The sequence below is a fragment of the Microchirus variegatus genome (assembly GCF_963457635.1).
Source record: "Microchirus variegatus genome assembly, chromosome: 18".
In the NCBI taxonomy this organism is placed as follows: Eukaryota; Metazoa; Chordata; class Actinopteri; order Pleuronectiformes; family Soleidae; genus Microchirus; species Microchirus variegatus.
Window position 1 is genome coordinate 20,513,599 of NC_139819.1, and position 21,197 is coordinate 20,534,795.

General features: G+C 39.1%; 1 protein-coding gene across 1 annotated transcript in view; it reads left to right on the top strand.

Annotated features, from left to right (window-relative positions):
• Positions 1–21,197, top strand: part of castor1 (cytosolic arginine sensor for mTORC1 subunit 1) — a 34,457-nt gene extending 13,260 nt beyond the window's left edge. Inside the window, exons 2-9 of the mRNA XM_083904500.1 lie at positions 2,380–2,450; positions 7,136–7,329; positions 9,924–10,059; positions 14,422–14,545; positions 15,720–15,836; positions 15,994–16,076; positions 17,237–17,331; positions 21,060–21,197. Coding sequence (XP_083760626.1) covers positions 2,380–2,450; positions 7,136–7,329; positions 9,924–10,059; positions 14,422–14,545; positions 15,720–15,836; positions 15,994–16,076; positions 17,237–17,331; positions 21,060–21,131 — 892 coding nt within the window. The 3' untranslated portion in view covers positions 21,132–21,197. The remainder of the gene's footprint in view (positions 1–2,379; positions 2,451–7,135; positions 7,330–9,923; positions 10,060–14,421; positions 14,546–15,719; positions 15,837–15,993; positions 16,077–17,236; positions 17,332–21,059) is intronic.

The window sequence follows — 21,197 nt, forward strand, 5'->3', positions numbered from 1 at the left end:
TAGTTCATTTACTTATTTTTATGTAGGTGATGTTGTGAAATATGTTTAAACTTAAATAAACTACATATACAGGTAGTTATGTTTGTCCTGTTATTGATGTCATGCTGTCATCGCCTGACAGTCTGGCTGATTGAAAGCCCCCAGGGCCCCCAAACGTGTTTTAATATCTGTGTTTTTTTAGAAGGAATATTCGAATTTCATGTGAACCTGTACTAGTGTGGAGTTATTCTAGTATTCATGACAGTAAAGTAGACCACCCCAAGTTAATCTACTGCAGTAATTCTGTTCTCAACCAGTACAAAGCAGAAAGTTTTTCAAGTAGAATTTTTTGAAAAATACTGTGATATATATTTTTGGTCATACCGCCCAGCACTAACGGACACTTAAAAAATATTTTGTGCAGCCAGAGACGACGGAGAAGCTCTCCGACAGGCTCTCAGGCGACGTAGAGGGTCTCCATAACCTACGAAGAGCACTTTACGCGGAAGTATAAATTGGGCTTTACAGTGTACACAGTGAAATTAGTATCTCTCTTTCTCTCTCTCTTAGGATTAGTTTTTTGCTGAGTCGTGTGTTTAGCAGTCTCTACTGTAATAACCTCAGCTGACAGATAAGCAGACAAAAAGGAAGGTGTAGCTCATTCTCCAGTGAGGCGTTTTACAAAGACAGGAATATGGAGCAGTTCCTCTAAGAATTCAGAGGAAACTTGGAGAGATTGCACATTTGAGCTATGGGGCCAGTCTTTAGAAATAAGCACAGGATGCATCCCAAACGTCTCCCTGGGGAGGTGTTTCAGATGTGTCCATCTGGGAGGAGACCCCAGGGAAAAGCCAGGACTCACAGGACCCAGCCTGTGTTGGGAAGGAGAAGCTGGTGGGGTATCTGCATTTCTCTTTTGAGACTGTGCCATAAATAAAGTCATTTTTTAAAACCTCATAATGTTGGTGATTGGAATAACAAGTATAGATGGCGTCCTTTTTCAATTTAAAATTACAATGACATACTAGTTTAACAAAAAGTAGTTTAATTTAGCTTTAAACCACACACAAAAACAAAAGATATTGATAAAAACTTGCATGATGATCAGTCATATCTGTCTCCAAAGAGACATTTCAGTTCTGTCTCTGTCCCTTTGAGTGTGGAACAAGAAGAAGAAGAATTTCTCTCATTCAGAATATTATAGAGTCATGTCATCCAACAACATTTCACTGCCCAGTTTGTTCCTCTACCTTAACTGAACCTCATGGGCCTATCAAGTTTTTTCCTTTTTTTTTAATTTTCTTCCTCTCCCCTGCTGCTTTTCTTTCAACATTTCACAAAGGCAACATTCAAAGAAACAGAACACTGTAGCCAGACCAAGCAACACCCTCTGAAAGCAAATGCATTTGGCACCAAGCCCGATGAAAACGCAACAAACCCACTGGAGAAAGTCAGTTGTAATTGAGGAGGAGTTTTTGGACTTAAAGGGTATTTTTTATTGTGTAGAGCAGATAAGTGTTTTTTGCAGAAACGATAAGGTTGCAAATTGTGCACATTTATTTTGTTGAATGAGTAAATAAACTGTTGGTCGATTATAATAAGATAATCACTTTTTTCTTATTTAAAATGTGTATATTAGCTGAGTCTAATAACATGGCAGTTGGTCAGTTTATGGTGTTTGTTTGCTTTCCATCAGTCATTGGGTTTTACATCCAGAGCAGAGTTTGTCATGTTAAAAGTTTTGTACTTTTGTCCATGCATTTGTAAATTAGACCCACAGGCAGTAGTAGCACTGTCCTCAGTCCCAGTTGTGACTCTAAAGCCTGGAAAAACTCAGAGGTCACTTTATCTCACGTCACATTTGCTTTCATGCAGTTTGACTCATCTTCTACTAACTTTGTTAGTGCTTTGGTTGATGTGTGCTGTGACTCGTTTTCATGAGGAGTTAATGGTCTCAGTCGGTTGCTAGGTTTGGCTTAGCACATGATGTAATTATTTCTAAATGATGCTCCACTTTGAAGAAAAATAGACGTTAAAGTGCCTCACATGGTGGACACCAGTGCGACTGACAGCTGGTATCGTCACAAAATCGCAAAATGTCAACATGATGCTGGCTAATTGTGGTTCTGGAGGCCTGTGTGAGTTTTCTCCTGGTACTGCAGTTTCCTTCCACATTCCAAACACACCCTGATTACAATGAAAACTATTTTTTCCACAATAATAAAAAATACAGTAATACATTCGGTTACATTTATCACATAAATTATTATATAATTATTAAATGTTTTATTATGTGATACTTTTGCTTTGAAATTTTTAAATTGTAAATCCATGATTCTTCTTTTGTTGTTTGCCATTGAATAACACCTCCCTCCATCTGTGCTCCCTCTCTTGTTTCAGATGCAAGTTTTTCAGTCTGACAGAGACACCAGAAAACTACACAGTCGTCCTGGACGAGGAGGGATTCAAAGGTAAAAGCCCCTGGTTGTGGGGACTTCTATTGACACACATTCTACACTGACTCCCATACTGATCTATGCAGTATAGCATTGGGTAGCTAAAATATCACAATAATATTGGAGAAAAATGCTTTGACTACGTTCTAGTTTCTCTGTTTGTAACTTCTATAGATTTTTCAAAAGTTTATAAAAATAAATTTAAAGTTATAAAAAAAGATATTTTTAATTCATGCTTATTTACATATACACAAAAACAAACTTTGTTTCTTTGGAAACAACTTTCCAATACTGTTATTAGAGAGTTTTACAGTTTCTCACAAATAATTAATACCTTAAGTTGGACATGAAGCAAATCTAAATACTGTAGTTAAGAAAGAATCCACTGCACTAGCTCACAAGACTTATTTTGTCCTTTCCCTGCACAGCTTTTTTTTCCTCACTTACATTTTATGATTGTCACCAACCATCCTGCCGAATGAGGGCGGAAGGGAAGGAAGGAAGTAACAATGGAGTGGTAAAACAACAGAGGTCTGACCATGTTTTAAATGTGTAGCAGTTGTTGGAGGAGACACTCACTCCTGCTAGAACCTGTAAATTATTATTATAAAAAACAGTGTTTCCTATAAGTAAAAAAAAAAGAAGACACAGGTAATACCAAACATATTGAACTAAAATCCAAAATGTAGGATGTTACAAATATAAAAGTAAAAGTTATCACAAATAAATATTTTTCATTACATTTTTGTAAAACTCTATATTATAATATTATATAATATTATAATACTAACAGTACAGTGCCTTGAGATGATGTATGTTGTGTTTTGGCGCTATACAAATATAATTAGGTACAAAGCACACGATGCGAGGACTGTATTGAAGTTGTAAAAATTATTATTATTTAGGGCTGTCAAAATGAACACGTTAACGCAGGATGATTAATTTGTGGAATTAACGCGTTTTTTTAACGCATTTACACATTTTCTCACTTTAATTGCGCTACGGGTAGACGTGCAGTTTATGAACAGGCAAGTCAGGCAATTCTGCTTGGGGCCCCCGAGCCGATAGGGGGGGACCCGACACTCGGAGCCTAAATGCATCAGTGAGCAGCCGCATCCCCGTCCCCCTTAAACAACAATGACATCTCAGTAGGAAAACTCCCTAAAGGGGCCCCACGTCACCTCACGTTAACTTGTGTGAAGTTATCGTTCTGCAAGCTGTAAATGAAGCTGAAGGAAAATGAAGAGGAGTTATCGATCAGGTCGTTAGAAGAGGAAGAAAAAAAAGAGGATGAAGAAAAAAGAAAGAAAGACACAGTTGTAAGTGGAGCTACTAGCACAGATAATGATATCATCATAACATTAACAGTAAATGACTGCTGTTACTGAACAGTTACTTTGTCTAACTAACGGGGACACAGACAGCAGCTAACATTAGCGTCAGAATGCTAGCTGACGCTAACGCTAACTAGTAGAAACAGTGCTTCAAAGGTGCTGATGAGGAATTTCCTGCTTTGGGTTTAGTAAGAAAACTATTTAACTTCTATACTTTATATTTTGTTTATAATGTGAGTTATTTACAGTGCAATGTATAATTGTTTTTAAAGGTTTTTTTTAAAGTTATTTACAGTATTTTATTGTTTCTATATATTTATATTGTCTTATAATGTGAGTTCTTTACAATGTAATGTTTATTTTGAAGTTTGTATAGGTTTTTTAAAAGTTATTTACAGTATTTTATTGTTCTTTACATTTATATTTTCACATACTTTATTTATCTCTCCGTTCCTACAATATAAAGAGAAAATTAGAATTTTTCTGGCATATTTACGAATAGTAATTAATCGTGATTAATCCACAGCTACCCTGTGATTAATCTGATTCAAAAATTTAAATTTTTTGACAGCCCTATTATTATTATTATTTTCTTTTTCTGAGTTCAAACTCGAATTTGACCCGCTAAACGTGCATGAAAATGGACTAAAATTGTGAGTAGCGCCAGTAGCGCCCCCACAGGTCACGCACCTATGGAGTGGGCTGAAATTCAGTTGTGCCGAATTTCGCGAAATTTGGTGGGAGAAACAAAAATCCTCTTGACACCATGACCTCAACTCAACAGGAAGTCGGCCATCTGGGATTTGGAAGATTCAGTGTTTTTCTTCACTCTTTTCTTTCAAGTATAAACTGGCAAACAAATGCCAGCCAGCCTTTCAGAAAAATATGCATTTGGCTGTATGTTTCGGCATCACTTTGGCCAGTTGGTTTGTTGTGATGTGTCACAAAAAGAGAATAGATCTATGAGAAAGAATTGCTTGGTTTGCCTTTAGAATGCACTCTATCCAGCTGTCTCGACTCCAGTGAACAATATAGCTTTCTCTGTATATGTTTTTACCCCCATGCTCTCATGATGCCGTTTCATCTCATCCTTTTACACAAATCCATATATTTCTTCAGGAGTCTCCGTTTCTCTCTTTGACCTCTTCACTCTCCTTGTAGCCGAGCACCTATTTTAGGATGTGAAAGCTGGTGTAGCAAAGCCACGAGGGGTGGGTTAGAGTGAGAGTGGATGGTTGAATGTCTCTATGTGACCCTGTGTCCATGTTGTACCTTTTACCTTATGTCAGCAGGGATTGGCACCAGCCTCTCCCCTTGTGTTGAGAATAAAGCAGTAGAAGATAAGTGAGTGATTAATTTTCCCCTATTTAACCAGGTAAAAAAAAACTCATTGAGATTTAAAACCTCTTTTCAATGAGTGACCTGGCCAAGACAGCAGCAAACACTAACAGTGCAATCACACAATCCTAGTGAACTAATTTCTCTGGCTTTTGAGTGAGTGAGTGAGACTACTGGATCCTAGGAAAAAACTGAGTTTACCCTCATGGTCATGTAGTCATAGATTTGCTCTGTTTTTAAAATCTATGTTAAACCTAGTATAATACATATTATCCTCTAAACCAGGGCTCTGCAACCTGCAGCAGCCCCTCTACAGTACACTCTTAAAAATAAGGGTTCCAAAAGTGTTCTTCTGCAAGGGCTGAGGTTCTACCTGGAACCATTTGTTTTTCAAGGGTTCTTGGTAACACCAATGGTTCCAGTAAGAAACATTTTTTTTTTTTTTTTATACATCTGTTTATTGGTTTTTCATTAAGAAACATTTTGATCCAGAGAACCCTTTAAAACCTCTTTCCTGAATAAAGGGTTTTAAAAGGGTACTTGGTCACACTAAGGGTTCCAAGTGGAACCTTTATAAAAGGTTAAAATGCCACTATTGTTATTTTATAGATAAAGTATAGCTGCATATATATGTATATATATGTTTATATTTATATACATATATATACCTGTTGCCAAGCTGCGGAGCCCTGCGAGGGTCAGGTGTGGAGAAAACTGGGCACGGATTTCCAAAACTAAGGGCCATGGATTATTAAACTGAGGGAATGGATTGCTAAACTGAGGGAATGGATTGCTAAACTGAGGGAACAGTTTTCAAACAATTTTTTTTTTTTCCACACCTGACCCTAGCAGGCTCCGTACTCTGCTGACCGATTCAGCTTCTGTCTTATCTGAGAACGAGGAGTAAATTAGTTTGGCTCAGAATGTTATCGCCACATCTGAGGGATAACTAACATTTCAACATTTTTTATTACCTGAGGATATTAATGATTTGGCATTAACAACAAACGTCTGGTGCAGGTCTGAGGAGCTCAGTTGTTACTCATTATGTTGCCACATGGTATAAATAGTGGGGTCGTTTTGTCTCGGTGGTGAAGGAAGACACAGGAGATAAGGGGGAGAGGAAGTGTGAACATTAAACTGAGCAGAAAACAACAGGAAACATAGTTAACACCTTTTATTGAAGACATGTTACCCACATCTCTGGGCCGTTAGTTTTAAAGTTTTAGCTCTGGTTGTTTTTGTAGATAGAACTATTGAGAATGATATATTCCTTCATGGGAATATGTGTTTTTGTATTAGTTTTCACTATTGTTTTAGTAGTGTACAAATATACAGGCAGGGGATATCAAGAGACCAAAAGGCATATAATAATTTGGGAATAATTCATGCTCCATTAAAGCTGGATTCCCTGTCAGTTAAAACACCATACCTCTGGTGTATAATGCACGTCCTGTCAAATATAAGCCTAATAAAAATGAAGGCCATCACGTCTTTATTTTGTTTTTAACGGTCCCATTTTATGCAAAATCAACTTTTTAATCATTGAAATCCTTATATTTGGGACTCTAGCGGCCCTATCAGTCGGCAAAGATGACTCACTCATGTTTTTGTGGTCCTCCTCAGTCTAAGTACAAGTCTAAGTCGGAGCTCCGCTTTGTCCGTAAAACACGTGAGAGTGCTGGCGAGGGCAACGGTATCCGAAAACCGGAAGTCCTTGAAAAGTTCTATTCTTGGCTCCACAGTGCAGCACAGAGTCCTACACAAACTTTCAGCCTCAGAGGATGTATGATATCTGTCCAGTGGATGCATGTTATATATGACAGCAATGTGCCTGCTCGAGCCTGCAAATGATCACTTTTTCAAATTTTTAACTGCTGTTAGCTCATTTCCTGTCCCTTAAGTTTCGTTTTACTCATTTTTTTTTTAAACAGATACTACTAAACAGAGTGTTGTGAACAGGGCTGTTTTGTCAGGGTGATTGAACTGCTGTGGTGCTTCATCCCTTCTTTCCCTTTTCCCATTCAGAGCTCCAGCCCTCCGAGCACCTCCAGGTAGAAGGCTCCATCTGGCTGCCACTCAATGTCGTCTCCAACGGTAACGCCTCCAGCAGCTCGCAGGCCGTCGGTGTAACCAAGATTGCCAAGTCGGTCATCGCTCCTCTGGCCCAGCAGCACGTCTCGGTCTTCATGCTCTCCACATATCAGACCGACTTTATTCTGGTGAGTCCTGTGTTACCACTGATAAAGGTTCACTGGAACTGAGATTTACTTGAACTCTCTAAATGTACATATATGTATGCACACTTGTCTTGCAAAGAAGTCTTTTACCTTCTCAGCCACTCTGCATTGTGTCTACTTGCTAGTTTTTCAGCTAACAAAATAATCCCTGACTGAGCTGAAGTCAAACTAAAACGTTGGTTGATGTATTAGATGTGAAAGTGTTAAGTGGGCAAAAACAGACAAATTTTGTGTCAGCAGCATGTTGGAATGTAACGAAGTACAAATACTTTGTTACTGTACATAAGTACACTTTTCAAGTATCTGTACTTTACTTAAGTAGAATAAATAGTGCATAGTTTTTACTTTTACTTTGTTACATTTTGCAGCAATTATCTATACTTTCTACTCCGCTACATTTTCTGATAAGTTCTGGACCACAGACCCGTTCTTTCTCCACCCTCGCACAGCGCCCCACCTTCGTTGAGCTGGGACACTGAGCTGCGGACAGGCGGAGAGAATGATCGAAAGGCAAAAACCAGAGTAGCCAAAATGTCTCCTGAACTGAGCACACACCCGCAACGTATGCCGAACGACCGGATTATCTATGGGTTGACTTGGTGGGAGAGGAAGTTTAGATCCAAGAAGTGCTGAAACTGAAAAGCCTTTGGCAGAGCCCAACTCCATCGCCACCCATGAGGGGTATTCAGATCGACCGTGAAAGCATGACCAACAAGTAAGACAGCGAATGTTGGCTGCCCAATATTAAAAACGAAAATTCGGCAGCGCCATACCCCCCTCTCCCTTAGGCTTTTGGAGATGGACCTCATTTAGCCGAGGGCGCTTTCCTTTCCATATATAGGATGATATAGAAACGTTTATTCAGCGTACAACCAGATCTCTCACAACACGAACAGAGCGTATGCGCCAACACATACACACTTTGCAGCACATTCTGCCGTAAAGAGCAGTGCTGTGGGAAATCAACATGTTAAAGCGGAACTAGACCGGAAGTTCCTATTAACGCTGTTTTTTTGGTGTGTATCTGCGTCATTACCTTGTTTATGAAGCCCTGACGGTTCGAAACAAACAGTTCAGCCATTGCTGAGAACGCTGTGTTTTATTGTAATCTCGGGGCTCAACGAGATCACTGAAAATCCCGTAATAGTAACGTAAGCAGCGGTTCTCCTGAACAACCAATCGTCCTGCTCTGGGCGGTAGTCCGGGCACATCTGGTTGCGTACATTGAACCGCAGAAGAAGAATAACGTCCGTTGTGGAGGTGTTTCACGAGCAACAGTGTCTTCTGACTCTGGGTCTGACTCCGGGTCAAAGTCATAAAAGTGACTGTGGCGGGGAGTCGTGACAAAGCTATTTTTAAACACTGTTAAAACAATGTTTTGATAATGAGGAGCAGTGCATCCACCGTTCCAGAGGGGGGCGCTGCGCTTCTGAGAACGGATGTGCTGGATAGTACTGGCCAATCACAAGACTCTGTCTTCTTGGGGTGAAAGTTCACTCTGAAATCTCGCAGCAGAAAAACACCGTCAGAAAAGAGGATTTCTATCAGCTCGTTTACAGAAACTAGGAGGTTTTTGACCATAAAAACAAGTTAATATATGTAAGTAGACCTCCATAACTAACATTTATGTGCAACAGGACCACTCTATGAGACCTTTAACAATCTCCCTATACTTTAAACAAAAAGGAAAGAAGATATAGATAAAACAATTGTATATAGAAACTTATACAACAAAGGCCAAAAGTTGCCACAGTGTGAAACAAAATAGTTGATGCAACCATGCAATAAAAGTTTAGTCAATAGTTTAGTCTTCATTGTTTTCAGTAGTGCCACAGACCTTCACTTGGTGCTTTCAATAGCACCAGAGATTTAGTGTCTGACCAGAGTACCTTCGTTATCCTTTTACTCTGTACGAGCTCCTTAATGCTGCTTATTTCCAGCCGGAGTCTTTTCTCAGTGACCATGTAGTCCGCCATGGAAACTGAATTAACCTTTGTAATTCCATCAAAATAGGAATAGGCTTCATATGCGCAATCTTTTTCCTCCTTTAGGAACACGCCGTCCAGCCTTGCGAGTAACGTTGCCATACCTTTATCATTGTCCAAATCTTCTGCAGGTATTTCCATCGCCGTTTAACGCGCTCGTCCTTCAAGCCCCAAAGCGACAGCAAGGGCTTGTTTCTTTTTGTCGAGCTCGTTAGCCCGCGTCCAGATATTAACTTAATTTTTCCAACACTCGTATGGTCTGGCTTCATCAAACTTCGGTGGAACTTTGTAACTAGATACCATTCTTAACCGTCCTCTGCTACCAATGTTATTCGTAATAAACACAACGTTTATTATTCAGAAACAACCAGATCTCACATGTTCGCCATTATTCTCCTCGAACGTTCACAACACGAACAGAGCGCATGCGCCAACACATACACACTTTGCGGCACATTCTGCCGTTAACAACAGAATGTAGAGGAGATACTAATCAATAACCACAAAATATGTTGCCTACCCCAGCTTTAATATGAGACTGTGTTGATTTTTGACTCCAAAACATGTTTGTGTTGATATTAATGGATGTAGGTGAAAGAGAAAGACCTGTCTATAGTCGTCAGCACTCTGGAGGAGGAATTCCACATCTACAAGGAGTCAGGAGGAGAGTCTGTGCCTGTGCACTGCCACGATGTTTCCAGCTCCCCCCAGAAGAATGGCAAAGAAGGTAGGACTCTGTGTACTCAGTGAAGATGCTTTAGCACCTCGTGGGAATGGGGTTACTCATTACAGAGTGCCAAGTTGCCTCATTAGATTAAAGCACGCTGGATTAAAACCCATGAAAAACTAAACTAACAAGCAGCAGGATTCTTTCATTGACCTCATCGAGCTTAGGACATGAACAATGACTCCATTTCAAAAGGAGTTCAGTCCAGTTTACTCAGGTTATTATTTTGCTACTTGGAACATTTGTGTGCCTCGCAGAGTTATTTCAAGCCTGCATTGTTCAATAATGATCTGGATGAAAAGCCCCTCAGGAACAGTGAGAAAGGGTTAATGGGCCATGTCAAATTGCATACAGTATGTCCCAAGAGGTGGAAACAGTTCTGTATCACATCATTAAAGGAAAGACTGAGAGTTATTGTACACATACAAACGTTGTGTTTATGTCCAGTGACGGGCTGAACAATTGATCGAAGCCTACTGCAATTTACAAGTCACAATAGTGTGTCACAATGTCATTGTACTTTAATTATTGTCTTGATACACATCTTGAAGAGAACATCTTTGTTTCTCACAGATCTGTACAAATATCACACGGTAATCATTTTAAACATGTTTTTTCGATTGAAATAGATATAGCGAATCGTACTGCAATTGCAATTCCTATCAAAATGATCGCAATTAGATATTAGCCATAGTCCAGTTACTCACAAAAACACATGCACATGAAATCCAACATATTTGTCCACCAATAGCTCCATTTCTCTGCTTTTCCTGACTTTGCCGCCTGTTGATCAGTGAAAAACATCCGTCTATCATCTATACAGTTTATCTTCTCTGGATTGTGGGGGGCAGCGAGAACAAATCCTAGCTGAAATTGTGTGAAAAGTCGTGGATCACCAGTGTGTTACTGCGCCAACAAACAGCGTCTCGTGCTCACATACAAATCAAGGGTCAAATCAAATCAATACAGAGTTTACAGTTAAAGCGGACCTAGACCGGAAGTTACAATTAACGCTGTTTTTTTAATTGTGTATCTGCGTCATTACCTTGTTTACGAAGCCCTGAAGGTTCTAAACAAACAGTTCAGTCACTGTTGAGAACGCTGTGTTAATTGTAATCTCGGGGCTCAGTGAGATCTCTGAAAATCCCGTTATAGTTACGTAAACAGCGGTTCTCTTGAACAGCAGATCCTCCTGCTCCGGGCACTAGTCCGGGCACATCCGGTTGCGTACATTGAACCGCAGAAGAAGAATAACGTCCGTTGTGGAGGTGTTTCACGAGCGACAGTGTCTTCTGACTCTGGGTCTGACTCTGGGTCAAAGTCATAAAAGAGACTGTGGCGGGGAGTCGTGAAGAAGCTATTTTTAAACACTGTTAAAACAATGTTTTGATAATGAGTAGCAGTGCATCCACCGTTCCAGAGGGGGGAGCCACACTTCCGGGTTGAGAGATTTGAGTCTCAAGTCTCGCGGTTGGGAAACACCGTCAGAAAAGAGGATTTCTATCGGCTCGTTTACAGCAACTAGGAGGTTTTTGACCATAAAAACAAGTTAATGTATGTAAGTAGACCTCCATAACTAACATATATGTGCAACAGGACCACTCTATGTGACCTTTAACTAACCACAGTATTTGAGTTCCAAGCATTTGTTGGTACATTGCATTAGACCTTAGTATCACGACAGGCAGTTTGACAGGTCGCTGTAGGAAAAACACAGGTGTAAATAAGGAAATGAATGTTTCAGGCTCCATGCAGTTTCACTGCCACAGTGTCCTGATGACCAGGACATTAAGAGGCCTTCTTAGCATTAGCATAACACTCTCTTAGAGAGTAAAGAGAGAAAAGACTTGTTGATCAGTGCAATATTCACATACATTTGCATACTCCAGGCCACCAGCTGGTTGGTGCCGGACCTGGTTGAAACAAAGGGCCTTTCTGCATGGAGTTTACAGGGTTAGGGTTCAGGCTAACCCTAACCCTGAAAAGAGAATAAAACATTTTTTGATTTATGCTATATCACGTAATGTATTAATGTAATTATACTGTTATTTTAAGCAGTAGTGCATAACTTTTAAATCTATACAAAAGTCTGTTACATTCGACCATTGTCAGATGAGTTTGCGTGAAACTAGTTAAGCCTCTGTTTCTCACTATAGCTGTGTTTAGATCTTGTGTGCCGCACAACATTCCTGCACTGCACAAAGGAAGTGATTTGTTTTGTATGTCGAGACAGAAAGAGGCAACAGCACTGGTTAAGCAAGACGGCTACAAACACCCCCTCAATCAGGTCTGATAGTATTGCTTGACTGAGCTTGTTTTCAGATGAAGGACTTTGCATACAAATATTTTCTGTTCATGCATAATCACATCAACAACAAAATAAATCACCTATGATATGCTCTGCCTCTTTAAGAAGAATGTAATGAACCAAGCGTGTGTAAACTACTGTAGTAACAAGACAAATGAAATAGCATATGTCCTGTTGGAACCTGTTCAAGGTCACTTGTGGTGCTGAACAAAGCCATGTTTGCCTTCAACCAACGTCACACTATATGTTATGATTTTATAATGAAACAATGCTAACAGGGCTGGACCCTTTGAACATACACTATCTCACCACATTATCTGCAGGAAGTTGTTTGCTGTTGTGTTATTGTAAATGCTGTACAATATCCTCACATTGCTAAGATTCTGGCATCACAGGGTTAGAAGAAAAACATACTCTATATCAGGGGTCTCAAACTTGTGGCCCGGGGGCCATATCTGGCCCGCCAGATGATGTCCTGCGGCCCTGCACTTATTTAAAAAGGCAAAATTCCACATTTAATTATATATAAGCCTGTCTAGTGTATTAATTACAATTGTCTACATGTATATTTTGAGTTAATGTTTTAATTATGTTTTATTTCTGTCTGTTTTTGTTATTTACAGATTCATTTTGCGTCATAAATGTTTGGGGGTTTTTTTGTCTTGAACTATCTATCAAAACAAACACTTTTACTTTGAAATGTCAGCCTAATTTGTAATTGCAACATAGTGATGGATTATCAAGATATAGTTTTAATTTCTAATCAACTGTTAATTTTTGCCGAATTGTTTCACTTGACCTGAACATTTTGTAGAGAATGTATGAGGTCAGGCACTGATGTTGGACGAGAAGGTTCTGGTTTACAATCTCTGTTCATCCCAAAGGTGCTCTACAGGGGGTTGAGTCAAACCACACCAAACTTGTCAAACCTTGTCAAAGGACTGTCCCCAAACTGCTGCCACAAAGTTGAAAGCATAGCATTTGACCAAAATGTCTGAAGCTTTAAGATTGACTATCTGTAAGACTGAAGGAGTAGATTGAGTGGAAACTACACAAAGATGAGGAAGGTGAGGAAACTTTTAAAGGGTTTAGAGAACAGTGGAGAAGATGAGACTCAATCTTTAAATTGTGTTGGCTTGGAAGCAACTTAAGCAACAAATGCAACACAATCTTATGTGTTTTGGTGTAAATCCACTTTCATATGATGCACAGCTAAATTTACCAGAGTTTTCAGCTCCTGGCCCTCAAAATACCAGAGATGTAGGACCCCCATGATCCCAAAGGATATCAATTATTATACAATTAATATTTTCTATATTTAAAAAAAAAAGTATTTTGAATGTATTTGATGTATGTAGTATGTAATCATGCTGAGACATTTTAGTCTGTGTCTCGCAAATCCCCTGCTGCTCACGATCCTAGTTTGGGAACCAATAGTCTATGGAATTAGATTTGTGTCACTATTTTCAAACAACACTTTTCACAAATCAAACAACACTTTTCTCGAATCAAACAACACTTTTCATGATTCAAACAACACTTTTCACGATTTAAAACCACACTTCACGATTCAAACCACTTCACAAAGCAAGCAACAATTTTTCAGAAGCAAAATAATATTGATTTAATCATTTAAAAATATATTATTTTATTGTTTGAAAAGACATTTGTTCTTTGCTCTGTGTTTTTTTTTTTTTGTGGGCAGGCCTTAGGAAGCTGTCTGCTGATTGGCTACTGAGTTTTGAGTGACAGCTCAATGGACTGGAAGCCGCCACAGGCTTGGAGTCGCAGATTTACGAGATTAAAGTGTCAAATATACGAGAAAATAAAGTTGCAGATTTGTGAGATTAAAAGTTTATTTCCATTTTATTTAATCTATCGACTCACACCTGCCATTTCTCCCGCTGTTTATGTGTTTTAAACAATTGAACCATATCTATATCTGTTCAGTCTGTGTGTGTCACCTGCTGCCCGGCTGCCTCACTTGCTGTCTAAACTGTTTGTTGATGTGGAAACCTACTTCTGTTCGACCACGAATGTTTTTATTTTTGCAGCCATTCAGCCGACAGTTCACCCGGTGCTGATCCCTCAGAACCAGTTCTGTGTCATGTCCCTGGACCCAGACACGCTGCCGTCCATCGCCACCACGCTCATCGATGTGCTCTTCTATTCCAGCAGGTAATAAATAAGTGGCTTTCTCACTCCGCCTGTAGTACCTGTGTTGAACCCAGAGTGGCAGCAAAAGATGATGTTACAGATTCATGATGGCTGATTGACAGACAGACAGGCAGTTTTAACAGTTACACTGTATTGATGTATGTATTTTGTGGTTGATATATGCCATTAAACGTATTACTTGTTACAGTGATTAACACAGTAACAATAGTAATAGCAGTAATATAGTAATATTTTTTTTTATTCCATTGAAATGATCTCCGTAAGGCATAATCTCATTATGCATTTGTCTGTCTCTCAATCCACTCTGTGAGTAACGTGCCCAAAGCTGACAATGTGTCGCCGATCATCAAATACGTTCAATACTAAACTAAATATTCAGCCTGCATTGGACTATGAATGTGGGTGATTCGTATTGTATCTAAACAATATATGAAGAGCTTCTCTTTCAGTTCACGAAATCCTCGTAGCCACAGCAGCTTCTCCAGTCCCGGAGAAGTGCTGTTACCAGGGCTCATCATAGCTGCACTGAGATATAGAATATGATCTATAACTTTATATGTAATTCCATATATTCAAGGTTTCATTCAATATATTCAGAGTTTCATTCCATATATTCAAGGATTCATTCAATATATTCAAGTTTCACTCCATATATTCAAAGGTTCATTCCATATATTCAAAGATTAATTTCTGGAACGGCATGCCTTAATATATATGTATATATGTGTGTGTATATATATATGTATGTATATATTTATGTATGTATATATGTATTAGGGATGCAACGGTAACTGCGGTCACGCCTGCCGTCTTTCGTTTTCAAGTGCGCCCTTACTGCCAACACTATGGCAAATACTTCCGGTTTTCAAAATAAAATGTGGGTATTGAATGTATGAAAATATTATTAATTTTTTTATGTTAAAGAAAGAAATAATGTGTCTCATTAAGCAAGTGTGACATATACATATATATATATATATATATATATATACATACGTATATATATACATATATGTGTGTAGTCATACCAGGGAAGCATGTATATTGTACTTGTACGTTCTCTATGCGATCTATATAATGTAAACAACTGTATTGTAATGATTGTAATGATTGTAATGTGAGTGGCTTCAGTCTGTTCTAAATGAATGTCCTCCTCCTTCCTCCACCTCCACAGTCCTAAGGTGGACACACAGTCGTCTCCGAGCCAGGACATGGACTGTATTAAGTTCTTCTCCTTCTCCCTCATTGATGGCTACATCTCACTGGTGATGGACACTGAGGCTCAGAGACAGTGAGGAGTCTTCATTTGTCATACCACTTCATTCAAGTAGTAGTTTATGTTTACTTCACTGCCTCTTGTCAGATGCAGCTTAATAGCTATATAAAACAGCATTTGCATGTTACGTGTGTGCTTTGTTGCTGTGTTGAAATTGATCTCTGTGCTCCAGGTTTCCTGCTGACCTTCTCTTCACCAGCTCCTCTGGGGAACTTTGGAGAATGGTTCGTATTGGGGGACAACCGCTCGGCTTTGGTAAGGCCGCTTTTCTTTAAATAATTACTCTACAATGACTTAAAAGCATGTCAGTGCACTTCATGGTCTCTCATCATGGATGATTTTAAATACCTGGGGTGAACCATACCAAGAGAGGTGAAGGAGAGGTTTCAGGCAGGGTGGAGTGGGGGTCAGGGGTGATGTGTGACAGAAGAAGAGCAGCAAAAGTGAAAGGGAAGGTCTACGAGAAGAGGAAGGCCACAGAGAAGGTTGGTAGATATTGTGAAGGAGGACATGAGGACAGTTGGTGAAACAGAAGAAGTCACAGGGGAGAGGACAAGATGGAGGCAGGTGTGGCAACACTTTAAGGGAGAAGCCCAAAAAAAAGAGCTGCAACAAAAATTTGAAAAAGCACTCAGAGAGTGCAGACCTCCACCAAGGCATCTCAGTGCCTACAAAATAGCGATAAAAAAGTGATATCGTCCACGGATCATGCCCAAAATGTAATCACTTGTTCCTGGTCCTATTGCGGACATTTTCTGAAAATGTCTGCCAAATCTGTCCGTGACTTTTTGAGTTATTTTGCTAACAGACAGAAAACATATACCACCTTGGCGGAGGTCAATTAATTAATCTGTACTATGTCAATCAATTGCCACAAATATTGAGTTTTAACCAATTTCTGTTTTTTAGTTTGTTTGTTTTAACTTTTAAAGCAAACCTAGACCGGAAGTTCCTATTAACGCTGTTTTTTAGTGTGTATCTGTGTCATTACCTTGATTACGAAGCCCTGAAGCAACTAGGAGGTTTTTGACCATAAAAACAAGTTAATGTATGTAAGTAGACCTCCATAACTAACATATATGTGCAACAGGACCACTCTATGTGAGCTTTAATTATATAAAATTTGTTCTACTACTTTTATGAGCCAAACAATTATCACTTACTAATGTCATGTGACTGTGGCATGTGGCTTTTAATAAGAAAATACATATAAGATTTTACTTTTCCTATTTGAAATTGCAGGTATTAGGAAGTACTGACATGTTCCATTAATACATTTGTGAAATTAATTTTAACTTAATATAATAGAGAGGGTAGTTGATGAAACTTTTTACAACATGAATTCACATACACATGCTGTTTAGGAGATGCTATGTGGCCTAATTTCTCAGTGATGAATCCTTTCTTCTCTGTAGATGAATGTGGTATCGTTGCCCAGATATCGCAGCCTCTCGCTGACGGTGACATTTCTGCTTATTACATAAGCACCTTCAGCTTCGACCATGCTCTGGTAAGTCCGACACAACTTCATGTCATTACTGAGGCCACAAGGGCTGTTTTTTTTTTAGGTAAAAATCCAAATTTAATACATTAATGACTCAATGAAGTCATTACACTGAGCTCAGGTATTTGAAGAGCTAAGGCTGGGCTCTGTTTCTGTCTGTGGGAGATGAACACAGATAAAGAACAGGCGTATGTCACCATAAAAAGATTCCTCTGATGTTTCTGTAGGAATGTGATATTGTGGTATACTGATTTATTAAGTCATTATACAGCGCTTTTAAACGTTCAGAGTTTTTAAAAATCAGTCAAATAAAGAAAGTGTTTTTAACAATTCCGACTGATATAAGGCTGATTGTTTTTTTTATTCCAAATAAATTAAATAACATGTAAAAACCTTGTAATTTTGAAAATAAATAAAGTATGTAAAAATTGTAAAGAACAATAAAATACTGTAAATAACTTTTAAAAAAAACAATATAAACTTAGTGAATAAATATACATTACACTGTAAATAACTCACATTATAAACTTAAACAAAATATAAAGTAAACAAGTTTTCTTGGGGAACTAAAGCCACAGCTGGAATTTCCTCATCAGCACCGTTGAAGCACTGCTTCTACTAGTTAGCGTTAGCGCCTGATGCTAATGTTAGCTGTTATTTGGACTCTGGAGAGACAGTGGGAGCTGGAGTGCAGCTAAGTCTTTAACGCCCTTAGCTATGTCCCTTATCTATCACTGATGGTCGAGGTGAATTTTCTATGCATTATCAATGAATTATAGCATGTTTTTGAAGATATGTACTTTCCTTGCCTTGCTGACCCCTCAAACCTTAGTAGTACCATTCACTCACAAATTCATACAGTGCATTTAATATGCAGTGTTTTTGCCAAAATGGCCGCCATGAGCAACCTGGGGTTAAGGGGCCGTCCACAAGGAAACAGGTTTAGGTGAATATGCGTCCTTTTTTAGTCAGAGAAGCGATGTGTCCACACGGAGACAGCATTTTAGGGAACCTGAAACAGTGTTTTTTGAAAATGTTACCCAGAGTGACAGGCTAATACGTCATTTTAAGGAAAACAATAACATCATATTCCCAGCTGTCTCTTGGACTGTCATTCGTGGCCCGAGGTCTAATGCTCTTTCTGTTCTCTCAGTGTGAAGAAAGTGAAGAAAAATAAGGACGAATTACATCACAGTGTTGTATTTTGGGTGTTCCACATGCAGTCAGGTGTTCTCAGCCTCCTGCTGTTTGCTCTAATCCACGATGTGTCATTGAGCTTGACACAACCACAGTATGTCTAATGTGTGGAAAGTCATTCCACTCACTTCTCCAGTGCTTCGTCACTATCTATTATTACTGTAAACCAGAGTGGGTTAGTTAGTTTTTTTTTAATCATAGGAAAGTCCATTCAGTCACTCACTCACTAACTCACCATTTACCACTTAATCCTCCACATGAGGGTCTCACACTCACACCTACAGTTAATTTAGAAAGGTGTCTAATTTGTCCCCAAATCTGCATGTTTTTGGACTGTTGTACGAAACCGCAGAAAACCCACACACACGGCTAGAACATGCAAACTCCATGTTGAAAGACCCGGGTCACAAACCCAGGTCTTCTTACTACAAAGGCAAGAGTTTTAACCACTACACCAACCAATATGTCAACTAAATGAATGAAGGATGACATTATATTTTACAGGGATGGATCAAAAGGGGATGGACTATTTTAAAACCAGCACTTTGCTGATGTTCTCAGGCCGAGGTCAAAAGTTCCGTTGAAGTGGTATGGGCTTACCTTGGTCTGCAGTTTGTGGTTCAAGGATGTCATATCCCTCGATCCCAGTTATCTGCTCATTGCAGAACGTCAGCTGTACTTGCTGTTCGGTGGCTTCAAATTTCATTTTGCGCTTCCGTTGAGTCTGCGCTTTCTCTTTCTCCATGTTGACAATCCTTGACTAGCACAAAATCCTCATTTAAATAGGGCGGTCTTCACCACTGCTGCGCCTGTGGTCAATTGCGGCTGCAATCTAAGTTGGTCACCAGCAAAAGGCAAACCAGCAGCAGGTGCAATAAAATAAATACAATAATTCACGATAAAAGCATGTAAAGCTAAAAAAAAAAGCTAGTGTCTCTGGATCTTTGGTGATCATCCATCCACCATCTTCACTGTTAATGAATGCAACTAAGCTGAAAGCAAAGAGATGAGTTGCCTGACATTGACTCGTATACCTGTCTATGGAGTTGAACAGCGACAATATAGCTCTGTTTTGATTTCAACTGTTGCGTGATGGGATTGCGTGACATCAGCTACGGATAAAGCTGTTTGACAAATCAGCACATTTTCCCCCGAGGGAACCTCCCAAAGGGATTCATAAAGTTGTCTGTCTGTCTGTCTGTCTGTCCAAATATTTATGAAGTGAAAGGAGGACATTATGAAATCAGTCATCTTCCTGACGTGTGTATGTGATGATGGAACAGCAGTGTCTGCCTCACATTACAGTGAAATGATTTGTATGATAAAATTAGAGGGAAATTCCTGATGCAAGTGCATTTCATTTTCAAACTAATGAATAATAAACAGACTCTTGGCTAACATGACGACGCAGGTTTCACAGAAAAACAATGACTCAATAACGGCACAAAGGAAATACGTTGCAGCTCCTGCGGCTTAATTCTAAGTTAACTCCCCTGCAACTGTCTTGTTTTTACTCTCTTTTTACTCTGAGCTGTCATTATGTTGTGTGGCACATCAGCATTTCTATCTATAGTGTTCCTGTTTTCATTATTATTATCCACATATTTTCGTCATCATCTCATTTCGGCATTAAACGTTTACCTGGTTCACAACATTCTTGCAGATCCAGTATCCATTGACAATTATCTGTATTTAAATAGCACTTCTCTCGTCTTGACGACCTCTCAAAGTGCTTTAACCCTTAGTGCTCACACGGCACAGATCTGTGGTCCATACAGTGGACAAAATAATTTAAATCTTTTGTTTTATGTGATTTTCTGGATTTTCTTTTTGATATTCTGTCTCTCCCTTTTAAAATAAACCTACCATTACAATTATAGACTGTTCATTTCTTTGTTAGTGGATGATCTTACAAAATCAGTGAGGGATCAAATACGTATTTTCTCCACTGTATAAGGAACTCCTTATATGGACATCCTGGGGGGTGTGTGTTTGTAGATTACATCTTCAGGCTTTACAAAATGTGTTTTTTCCATGTTGAGTCAAAGTTCTGATTAATTCTATGTTGCAACTGGGAATAGTGATACTGCAGAAGTCACAAAATAGAACATAGTTTTTCCTTCTATTTTTATACATAAAAAACTAGCCAAGCCAACTTTGAAATGTGACGTATCTCCAAAACTATCAGGGTACAAGCACTGTACCTTTCTCAGTGTGTACAGGTACATTTTTTTCACTAGGGGTGCAGAAATGTTTCTTTAGAGGTACAAACAAGCAGGTACAAATTTCAAAGGTACAGTGCTTGTACCCTGATGGGGTACAACTGGAGCGACAAAGCATTTGTACCTTTTTAGGTACAGTCTCGTACTTTGATTTCTTAGTGTGCGGCGAAAACATATACCTCTTGGCGGAGGTCAAAGTGCGTTAGATAGGATGTTGGAAATGGAAGCAGGATGTTCAGTGCTTTTTCTTTGGCCTCTATCTTTTGGTTCAGAGACATAAAATGACTAATACTGCTTGAACTTCTCTTGCTCTAGGTCCCTGAGGAGGATATAGTGAGTGTGACAGACATGCTGCACCATCAAAGGAAAGAACCAGCCACCAGCTGATTTCCCATTCAAGAGACCCAGTCGTCCCAATGCACACCCACTCCCACTCCAGTTCTGCTGGAAAAG